This window comes from Toxorhynchites rutilus, chromosome 1 (assembly GCF_029784135.1).
Source record: "Toxorhynchites rutilus septentrionalis strain SRP chromosome 1, ASM2978413v1, whole genome shotgun sequence".
In the NCBI taxonomy this organism is placed as follows: Eukaryota; Metazoa; Arthropoda; class Insecta; order Diptera; family Culicidae; genus Toxorhynchites; species Toxorhynchites rutilus.
The window spans coordinates 167,933,854-167,945,687 of record NC_073744.1 but is presented as its reverse complement, the minus strand read 5'-3'; the positions used below and the strand labels follow the sequence as shown (position 1 = coordinate 167,945,687).

General features: G+C 38.5%; 1 protein-coding gene across 13 annotated transcripts in view; it reads right to left on the bottom strand.

Moving 5' to 3' along the window:
* Positions 1-3,579: 3,579 nt before the first annotated feature.
* LOC129774444 (partitioning defective 3 homolog) overlaps positions 3,580-11,834 on the bottom strand; it is a 237,060-nt gene continuing 228,805 nt past the window's right edge. For 4 of the 13 annotated variants that reach the window (XM_055778214.1, XM_055778185.1, XM_055778201.1 and 1 more), the window contains 4 exons: positions 11,273-11,826; positions 8,485-9,115; positions 5,273-5,758; positions 3,580-5,006 (listed from right to left, as the gene is read on the bottom strand). In XM_055778214.1, the coding sequence (XP_055634189.1) occupies positions 4,637-5,006; positions 5,273-5,758; positions 8,485-9,115; positions 11,273-11,826 (2,041 nt within the window). In that variant the 3' untranslated portion in view covers positions 3,580-4,636. Of the gene's footprint in view, positions 5,007-5,272; positions 5,759-8,214; positions 8,324-8,484; positions 9,116-11,272; positions 11,827-11,834 lie in introns of those variants that run through there. The other 9 variants (XM_055778206.1, XM_055778197.1, XR_008742726.1 and 6 more) reach the window with 9 other exon arrangements.

Here is an 11,834-nt window from a genome sequence, read left to right as displayed (position 1 = left end):
TTTGGAAGGTTTAATGGCCCTGAAAAGCGCCTTGTTTTATGGAATGGTTCCAATTTAGAAAACTTAGTACTCATGGTTTTGAAAAAAACCATTTCGAACGCCCTCGATGCCGCCTTGTTCTGGATTTGCCACCAATGCAGTTTGTATAAAGAACAATCTTTTTTCTTCTGCTACCTGCTGCCGTTTTGCGATTGCGTTTGCCACTCGCCACTCGCTGCAACTGCCTGTTGTCTTGATGTCCACCGAACCGAATGTGTTCTGTTCCGAATGCGGGTTTTCTTATCGTCGCGAGCAGCTTTGCCAGCTAACTCGATCACTTCGGCGGCCGAAACTATATAACGCTGGCTAGGTGGACTGGTGCACTGGTACTAACGCGCTCGGCCTAGCTACCCTTGCGGGGAACTCCAGATCAACACGGTTCGAGCGGGATGTTGCCTTACCCTTCACTTTTCCTCCTTTACCATGTCCAGACATGGCTGCTTGTGTTGGTTTGTTGTTGATGTGTTGTGATGCGAACCGATGTGGTGTACGGTTTGAATGAGAATGATCGTTACGGCAGCGGAGCGGGGGTTTTTAAGCTGACTGGCTGGCTCGAGAATTACGCATGTGTGAGACTGCGACCAATGTTTCGTTCATTTTTTTCTTTTTCCTTTCCAATCGTGCTTCTTCTATTTCGCTGCTGCTCTGGTTGCCCGTTTTGGTCGGTACGATTTGAGGAGCACAAAATGGACCAATCAAAAATGGGCACATAGTGCATTTTGACAATGCTTGATATTTCACAATTATTCAATTATTTATCTCAAGAAAAATGAAATGTTATTCGTTATGATAGATGCGTAGATATATTTCCTATCAATTGATGCAAAAACCTTTGCGATCTATTGAGAAATGCTCGAGTTATAAGCGTTCCAAATCTTGCATTTTTTCCTACTTGTTCAATGCCTAGATTTCCATTTCACCCCCTATATCTTCCGGTTAGACGTAGTCCTACGTCAAAATGTTTATTTTTTTATTTTTTTATTATTTCAATGTGAGTTTTGTAGGTGTTATAGTTTTAGTTAGAAATTTTTGTAAAAAAGCGTGCAAATTTTGAAATGCCATAAAAATCATCAATTGTTGGAAACAATGTAGGCTTTGTGTAAAAAAAATTAATTTAAAAAATGATATATTACATGTTTGAACTTCATTTTAATTTTTTTCGATGAAAAAACGTTTTTTGACGTAGGACTACGTCGTTCATTAAGGGTGCCAACTCAAAAAACAGGTCAGGTTTTTATGAAATAAAGTTAACTTCAATAAATATTTTTGCTGCGAACAGATTTTGGCAATTTACATACCAAACGAATCGTGAATTCTTTTTGTTTGTTTGATATGCCCTACATTACAATCCCCAGGTGTGTAAAATGGCTTAAATTGATGAAAACTAAAATCGTTTCCGTTTTCCCAGCTATTCTGCCCATTTGAGAGCATACCTACCCGTGCCGTCAATAACGAGCAACTTATGTAGCCGCGATAATATAAACAACAAAGGGGAATAATATAAACAACAAAGAGGAATATTGCTAGAGTATAAATAATATAAATTTGTTGAGGCTAACGTTCAGTTTAGTTCTATACGCGAAGCAATGAACATTATTTGATTTGCCTTGTTTTGCTGATGTCTCTGGCATTGCAATCATTTCATCAAACTGGCGCCATGGCATTTGGGTTCTGAGCTGAACAATTATGTGGGGAATCATCGAGCTAGGCTATCGTCGGCTCACCAACAAAATAAATGTTCTGGAATTTTATGTGCGATTTGGTTTCGCTATTGGCATGCCAATAGCAAAACTCTCTCCACCAAGGATGACAGCTACGCTAATCGAAACCGGAAACATTATTAGAAAGGGCTTCTGTCGCGATGAAACAATCACCTGATATTTTGATGCTGTGATGGATGATTGTTTGGTGGTGCAAAATAGGCAACCGCGATAATAAATATAAGGAGGAAGCGGAAGTGGAATATTTGCGCTAGGGTATGAATAATGAATCTCTGCTGAGGCAAATATTCAGCCTTTTTTCATTCGAAACAGTCAACATCGCTTGTTTTCCGTCATCATAAGTGCTCCATTGGTGCTTTCGACATTGTATCAATGCATCGAACTAACGCTATGGCGATGCAAGCTTCAAGGTTGTGCGCCACATAATTATTCGAGGAATATCGAGTTATTCCATAGTGAATGTCGTGCTGGAATGTTGTGAGATATTTGGGTTCGCGTGCCAATCGCAAAACTGCCTACAACGAGGATGGCATTTGTGCTAATGTTGATCATAATGAAACAATGTAACTCTTTTCGAGGTTATTTAGTTTAACAGACAGAATTTATTTCGTTTATTTAGTCACCAAGAAAGTTATTTTGTTATTTAGTTTAACAGACAGAATTTATTTCGTTTATTTAGTCACTAAGAAAGTAAATGTCATTCTAGAATTTTGTATGTGATTGGGTTTCGCCAGTAGCAACATTTTCTCCGCTGAGGATAACAGCTGCATTTATCTCGAGCATGAGAAAATAATGCAAGGCCAGTAATAGTGATATTAACAGTATTCTTTTGAGAATAACGCAAAATGATGATAAGTGTTTACATTCTTAGTCGCTTCAAGCCACCTATGTATGGCTCTGTATGAATGCTATTGTGAACGCTTGTGTGACACTGGTTGGTTTACGATGTACGAACGATGTCTAGAGGTGCGATCCCACTGAGACAATACTAAATTTGTGATATTTGATACTTGCAAGTATTGTCATTGTTGTCGTTCCCATTCGGAGCCAAAGAAAGATTGATGTAGTTATGAGATGTGGAATAATGATGCTGGTACAACAAGTATATAATCGCCTTAGGCGAGTGTATGTCAATTGCGAAAAAGGCCACCAGAATAGCGTTCGAAGTAATTTTTCAATGCATTGGCATGAAACTAAGTGCGACAAGCGACCAGCTTGTGTCTTGTTCTGCGAGGGCAAGAATGAATCATCAATCAATTATCGTCAACTGATTCTCAAAAAAAAAAACACATTTCAGGGCGACCAAATCATTTTACTTGTCAGTTATTTCTAAAATTTTGCAGCATTCCGAAATATTGCCCGAAGTTAGCGACATGATAAATAACAGCGTAGTTCTACGTCAACAATGTGGTCGTGTCTTGGACACAATCTACAATATTTTTTTTTCTTTTTCTTTTTCTATTCTTCAATTCGGTTTAGGTTTCGGTTTCGTTTTCGATTTTGAAGGTGTCAAGAAAAGGAACTTCCGTTGCTATTTAGAGGACCGAGTCAGGGCCTCCTTCCCCTACAGATAGAACAGGGTATCCAAAAACCATTGGCATACTGAGCAAACTTACTTACCTTCAATCGATGCGGCGCCTACTGTGATGGTGATATGCATGGTGTGATTGTGGCAACTGTGGCAACACCGATAAGACCTTTATCGAAATTCGAACAGGGTTATACTGCCTCGGAATGGCCCTCCACTCCTTCGCTATTCTGTTCCAGGAAAAATTTCTTTTCTGTTCTAACGAAGCAAGAAAAAAAAACCCTCGAAAAATCAATTTTCACGAAAGTTATATGTAATACTTTACATGTTCTCTATGTAATCCACTTCGAGCAGTTTACAATAAATGTGTGTGTGTTTGCTACGTTATATCTCTTTCTCTATATTCTTTCTTACATCGAGTGGTTTATAATGGATCGCGCATCATTAACAGATGTTTTCACCTCTAGCGGCGCAAACTCTATTCCAAAAAGATTCGGTACAAATATACTACGGATGAAACATTATTCGTTCTATGTAAGTACTTTGGGGAGGCACACACGTTTACATGTTAATAGTTTATGATGTTACACTTGAGGCTCATCTCTTTCTGTTTCTGTCTTTCTAATGGAAGGTTACCACTCTCGGGGCTATCTTTTGTTCTTAAACTAACTTCAAAATATATATACACAACGCGATTTTTTTTTATATAACAGATGTCGTCGATGATGAGATATAATTGTTCTTAATTTGATTTGTTTACCTTATTTAGATTTAAACTTTAAGAGCACAGTTTGAAAGGCTCGTCGTTGAAGGCTTAAATGTGGCGCACCGAACTTTGTTTTGCCTTTTATTGTTGAATAACGTGAATATATACACAGTTGCTTCCTTGGCGGGGGGAAGGTCTAATGAGTGTTCGCTACTAATATAATAATTTACAAGCGTTAAGCGCGTTCGATCTCACTTTAAAGAGCGTTAAGTAACCGTTACGGAGGGTAGCTATATTCGTTCGTTATCCTAGCGTAATGAAGAAAAGAAAATAGTGTTGAAAAGTTTTAAGTGGTGGGGTCTCTCTGACCCCTCGATTTAAAATGATACTGTAGGCATCTAAGCTTAATGGTAACTTAAAAAAATGATTTAAAACATCATTTTTTTAAACCGACGAAAATATATTCGAGACATAAATGATAAGTTGTCCAACCGAAAAGGTGAATTTTGTGTGGTTACACAAAAATAGATACGATTCGGGTTCCTGCATTTGCTCTTTTTGTTGGAAACGACATCACAGTATTGGTTTCGATATTGTTTTTTTTCGCATGTCGTTTCGCCGCGACTGTAGGAGATCACACTACTACTGATAGGAAATTTGATTCTGTATCTGCACCTGGGTTACGAAGGGACCACGGCTCCGGATGGAGCCCTGGTTATGGTAGCCCGGAGGGCCACCACTTCCACCACTGCTGGTGGTGCCATTCCAGGCAGTCTGCGGTTGTTGTTGCTGGGATTGCTGTGATTGCTGCTGTTTGGAGGGAGATGAGGGTTGGCTTGTCTTCCGCTGGGATCCACCCCCGCTGTGCTGGATGGTTTCGTAGGCTCCACAGTCGTAATAGCTGGACACTGGACGGGGTTGCTTCAGCTTCTGCTGCTGGTGGTGAATGGCAATTTCCACCGGAGGCGTATTCCGGGCCGATCTTTGGGAATGATAATGATGATGACGTCGACTAGAGTTTCGGATTTTTCGGATTTTGGTTTGGGTTTTTTTTTTGGTTGAAAAAGCAGAAAAAGGGGTCGAATTTCGATTTGAGTACAAAGCTTGTTACACGCTCAAGATAGAGAGAAAGGTAGGAAAATGAAATATTTCAAAACACTAACTGTTTTATGGTGCGCGAAAATGGCCTACATGTATGCAAGCATGCGTGCAACAATCAAAGCTACTTAAAAAAAACAAAGCAAAGCACTACGCAACGCTAAGGTTATGTGGTTTTACCTTTCCTCCTCCACCTTTTCCCGCTGACGACGCACTTGCAGCCGCATCTGGTCCAGTGTGGATTCCGAGAGGAAATCCACCGGACTAGGGCCACCACTGCTAGCAGTGGACAGTGTTGCGGTAGGTGACCGAGCCCCGAAAAGGGCTCGACTCACGTACCGACAGTAGTCGCTGCTTAGCTGTCGATGGTGTTGTTGTTGTTGCTGCTGCTGCTGGAGGTGGACGGATTGCTGCTGTCTGGCGGCAAGTTGCTGTTGCGCCAGCGTTTGAAATCTGGCGGTGGAGAGAAGCTCTTCCACTAGCACCGGGGATGATGAGCGGGAACGGGCTGTGGCTGCGGCTGCGGCTGCTGCTGCTGCAGCGGCATTGTTAGCATCGTTACTAGCGTTAATATGGCTGATAAGGGCGTATATATGGTTAGCGGAACTACCACCACTAGCGAGATTACCGTAGGAGGAGGACCGTGAGCTCAACGTTAGTCTGTTGCTGGAAGGAATCGTTTAAGTAGAATCGTTTTGTACAGAAGAATTTCATATTAAAATGGCTGGAGATGGAGGGAGTGTACACTTGGATGCCAATGAAAATGTTCATTTTTAATTTCAAAAAGTTACTTCATAAAAAATGTTCACCACCTCGAATATACACCCTATGCCAAATATCAGCTCAATCGGACATAAGGGAGAGTGGCGTAAAGCGGTCAAAGTTTGAGTTTTTCGAAAATCGAAAAATCACCCAAGGGGGGAAGGAAATCGAGGTTTTCGAAAAAAAATGTTGATGCCAAATGTCTTAAAATTGCATGAAACGTCTAGATTTAGTGTCATCTCGAAAAAAAATGTCAAAAATCGTGACGCAGTTACATTGTACTTCAAAAAGTTGCACGCTACGCACTTCGCGCTCGGAATAGAAAAACTCGTAAAACTATCATATCCTAGCCAAACTCTAAGAATTTTTGACGTGCTGTCACAGAAACATCAGGTTTTGCATTATTATGGAAGTGGCCTTGACTAACTCTGAACGTTCATTTTAGATTACCGATTCTGATTTATTTAGCGGCGAATAGTATTTGTTGGTATTTACCGCTTGTTTGTTTGGTAGAAGCTCGTGATTTTCTACGGGTGAACCGGCTTTGGAGATATCAATTGTCCATTTTTTTTTCGCTCAACATTGTTGTAAATGATTATATTTTTCTTCGCCTGTCACGATTTGCTTCAAACTGCGAATTTGCATTGCATTTATAAAGCGAGTTGTTGATGAAGGCGGGATCCATTTAAAAACTCATACTTTGTAACGTTTTACCTAATCAAGCGTCACTAGGTGCTCATGACCATAGATACTTGTAAGGAACCTGCTAATTGATGTTTTGTATACCGAGGACTATTCTTGATCATCGTCTCGATTCGATTATCATCAGTTGCGCACACGAGCTTGCTGGACAACTCAACAACTAGAAGCGCATTCCAGTAAATATTACAATTCAACGACGAGAGGCATCCACCCGTGAAATATTTTTGTCGTAGGACTACGTCTAACCGGAAGATGTGGGGGGTAAAATGAAAATCTAGGCACTGAACAAGTCGGAAAAAGTGAAAGATTCTGAACGCTTATATCTCGAGCATTTCTCAATAGATCGCAAAGTTCACGCGTCTATCACAATGAATAACATTTCATTTTTCTTCTAATGCTTTCATTTGAAAGACGAGAAAATTTAGTACAGGATATAGTAGTGGAACAACTAAATTAGTGAATTTTAATAACATTTTGGAAGTGAAACACTTAAAAGTTAATAATTTGTAATGTGTTATTATTAATTTTATCCTAAAAATTTATATTAAACTAGATTGTTTCTCTCAATTAAAATGAAGTTCTTTAACCGCTCCACAATTTGTTCTTTGACGCACAACTTCTATCTATTCGTGGTGAAAATTCAAGCAAAATCTTCAAAAATCACGATTTTTACCCCACTGTACATGTAATAGACACTTAAACTTCACCTTAACGTTGAAAGGTTACACTTCTTCATGAAATAAGCCATATTTGAAATATAAAAAAAATATTTTTTTCCAACCTAAATATAATCGAGTCCAAAATTGTATATAATCGAATCACAATATAATCGAGTCCGACCTGTACTGTATTCTATTAGTCAATTCATTTCATTTGATACCAATATTGAGGGGATTGCAAAAAATACATAGTCGACCATTTTGTGACGGCGACCTTTTTGAATTTAAAGGGTGTGTCACATAAAATTGCATCACGGAAAAAACGCCGTAGAAATTTAATTTATAGGAATTATATCTTCAGCTTTTGCTTATAATCAGATAAGAGTGTATAGATCACGTTGGCCATGCTTCACTGTCAATTTTTCGTAAATTTGGAAAAATGTCGTCGAACGAAAAAGAGCGTCGTGAATTAATCCTGTGCACTCATTTCGAGAATCCGGAGTTGTCACATCGGGACATCGGTAAGATGCTGGAAATCGTCCAATCCACGGTCAGCAGAGTACCAAAACGATACTTCGAGAACCTAATCATCGACCGGAAGGTGAAGAACGGCAAAAATGGATGCTCCGATTTTTTTTTGGTTTGCGTCCCATATATTTTCCTTTGGGAAACGTTGTAGAAACGCTTAGATATATGCAACTTGCACCACATCAATGTTTGGCTCGGTAAGAGATTACCTCGATTTACAAAATACGAAATTTTGCTCAGTGTGGATAGTGATAATGATTGTATCGACTTCTCGATTCGATTTATACAATAGGGCCCATAGTATGAAGTTGCGAGCGAACTGTCATTCTGTTCTCTAGCAACCGATTCATATCCACCAAAGATTTCATTACGGAGCAATTTCATATTCAGGCTAGCTTTAAAGAACACTCATCAAACATAGAACTAACCGAGCGTGAAAAGAAAAACCGAAATGATAAATGCGCAGAATACCTTTTGTCTCTCTACAATCGGCCGCAAATAATTCCTCTTCCACCAAATATTACTCTGCACACAGATTGGTTAGAAATTAAGAGATGATATAATTTGGTTAATGTGAAAGCTGCACATCCAGAACAGGAGATTAAACACGAAATGTTATTCATTATGAGTTATGTTCCCGCCACATCGAGAGGATGGGATATCACCATGAAGAAAAAACCATAATTGTTATACATATGTAGGTATGTACAATATTTCCCGGGCACAAAATCCGCAACTCACCTAATCTGCTGCTGCAGTTCCTCGTAGTTGACGTAGTGCGAATACCTGTGGTTGAATACATCCGTGTGATGGATCGACGTGGGCATATTGCTGCTTCCGTTCTGCTGTGGTGGCGGTGGCGGAGGCTGGTAGAGCGGTGGATGATTTACAACCACACCGCCGGAGCTTGCCGCCGCCGCCGATCGCTCGATCGAGTTTGTTTGCTGCTGCCCATTGGGGGCAGCAGGATTTATAGCACCTCCGCTTCCAGTCGAGCCACTACTGGAGGGTCCATTTAACACAGAACCGCCGCCGGATGATGATGGCGGACCGACCTTCGAACTTACGTTCTTCACCGTCAAGGTCTGAGTCTTCTGCTGAGTGTTGTTTCCAATAACTCCCCCACTGGGTCCATCATTCCAACTGGCGGTGTAATCGGCTGGTACGTTATCGCTGATCGGAGCGATTCCATCCTTCCGATGTTTCCCGAAGCGGAACATATGGCCGATACCGCGGAAGAGACCATTTTTCTTCTGTCGATTCTTGCCCTTGCCATCGTTCATCGAGGACTGGAAGGGGCTTCCACGCGGGACGAATCCCCCCGAGTCGACCTCGGGGGTTGCCTCCTCCAGGAGCCAGTGCTTCTTCGCTTCTGCAAGAAGAAGAAAAATGTTATTGTTTACCGAGCTCAATACAAATTTAAATTTATTTATTTATTTATTCAGTTATTCAGAGGGAAAAGCCTTCGCGAGTGGTCACAAAACCTCATCTTTTTGGTATCCACAGATTACAGCAAACCCTACAGATACAAACTACAGATTCTACAAATGAAAACATGGCTTTGGGTAAAGACGTTCGAAAGTTTCCTTTCCCAAACTCATGAACTCGCTGGCAGTGGAGAGGTTAAGTTGTTAAGTTATTTATTTTTTATAATAAAAAATAAAAAATTAATAATTCAGAAATCACAATTTTTAAAAATAAAAAAATTACAATACCACGTTCTGAAAATTCTAAAAAATAAATAAATCTGAATTTAAAAAAACATATTTTTTTTAATCAGAGAGAATCGAAAAAGAAAAAAAGAAAATTTTTGAAAATCCATAAATTTTAAAAATTTCAAATCTTTTTAATTCAAAAAACTTAAAAACCAACAATTTTGGAATTTCAAAGAAAACAAAAAAATATAAAAAAATTACAAAATCCTAAAATAATATGCTAATTTTAAAAATTCAACAAAAACAAAACTTCAAAAATTTTAAATAAAATAATTAATCGAAAATTCCAAAAACACAAAAAAACCATAAATTTTACGAAATTCCCAAATTTTGAACAATTCAAAAAGTCGAAAGGTTTCTTGAAATTATAAAAATTCGAAACATCCAGAAAGTTTTCAAAAGCCACAAAATTTAAAAAAAAAAGACAAAATCAAATCAGAAAATCTAAAAATTTTATCAATTCCAAAAAATCAAAAGATAAAATAAGAAACATTTTTGGAAGTCCACGTCGAAGGGCATGATAAAATCTAGATTTCTTTTTAGCCAGAAAATAAGAAAATTCTAAAAACCCAAAATTCATTATGAAAAATAAAAAAAAATCAAAAAATCAAAATTTATGCTGAAATAATAAAACCAGAAAATTCTAGGAAAAAAGCTTCTTATCAGTAAATTTCAAAATCAGAAACGATTTCTAAAACCCAAAAATAACAAAATAACAAAAGTTGGAAAAAATCTTCAATTTTGAAAGTTTTATAAATACTAACAAAAGCACTAAAACATTCTGAAAATTCCATAAGTAATGGTTTTTTTCATTATAAAACATAAAAATATCTAAAAAATTGGATTTGAAAATCTACAAAGATTCTGACAATTTCTACAAAAAAGAAAAGAAAGTTGTGAAAATGTTAAGAACAAAAAAAGATCCAGAATTCTAAAAAATTCTACAGCATCGGATGTGAGAATTTGAAAATTACAAAAATTATAAAAAATTGGAAAAATCTCTACAATTTAAAAAAAAATTGATAAATTTCAATAAAAATTAAAAAAAAATAAAATTTAAAAGAATAATCAAATAAATAAACCAATCTAAAAATCCCAATAAGTTAGAAAAATATTAAAAAAATCTGAAAATTCAATGAAAAATCGATATTTTTCTAATGAAATATAAAAAAAGAATCATTTCAAAATCTTCTAAAATTCAACAAGTTTCAACAATTAAAAAAGTTGTGAAAATTCTAAGGATGAAACCAGAAAAGCAAAAATTTAAAAAAAAATAACTTTCAAATCACAAAACCAGAAAATTTTGAAAATTCAAAATTTTTATCAGAATATTTCTAGATGACAAACGAAAAAAAATCCTGAAATTCAAAAATATCAAAAAAGTTAAAAATTTTCAAAAGTTCCCCTAATTTAGAAAAATATATTTTTATAAAATAAGAAAACCTCCTATACTCCAGAAATTTTTACCTTAGAGCACAAAAGCTCTTAAAAATACCAAAAAAATAAAAACACAAAAAAAAAATTCAGAAGCTTTGAGTTTGAATTCCAAAATTTTTTTTATTTGCAATATTTCAGAAATTGACGTCACGTGGAATGTTTCCATGTCGTTGTCAGTCTGATCTTTTTTGCAACCTTTAGAGAGAATTGTTGGGTCTTGTACTGTAGCCAACTTCATCCGGAAGTTCAGTCAACGACGGTCAATGTTGCATGTTGCAACGTTGCACCGTGATGTATTTTTTTGCATGCACATGTGAAAAAGCACAGTAGAAGGCTACCTGTATTGGGAATTTGATATAATATTTTGCAATACTCACGGGTCTCCGGTGGTCGCTCCACAGCCGCCCTCAGAATCTCTTCCCGTCCACGGCCCCGCGGTGTTCTCAGCGCATTCGGTCCCCGCATTTCATCCGCCATCTGAATCTCCTGTACCATCGTTTGCAGTGACTCGAGACTGGAGGACTTCTTCATTCCCAGCGATGGACCCAACTCACCCAACCGATCCAGCGCCTCGGCCCGCAGCTCCGACTTGCCACCACCAGCACCGCCTCCGGTCAAACTATTCATCCGACTCATCTGGGTGAGACTCTCAATCGAACCGGCACCGACGCCCGAGTTGAGCTTCCGCTCGCGCTCCCGTTCCTCCCGGAGTTTCTTGTTACGCTGGTAGGTTCCCGTTTCGCGTGCATCCAACGCCGCGTGGTGCTTCTCGGACATCGAGCGTCTACCGACGGCATCCCGACTGAAGGCTTCCGCCGCTGGCGGATTGGTATCCAGCGAGAGTTGGCTGGCGTAGGTCACATCGCCCCCATTTGGGGTGGACGTGGTGTTGCCACCTCCTGCGTCGGAAGGTCGCGCCAGGTGGAATGTTCTGGAATT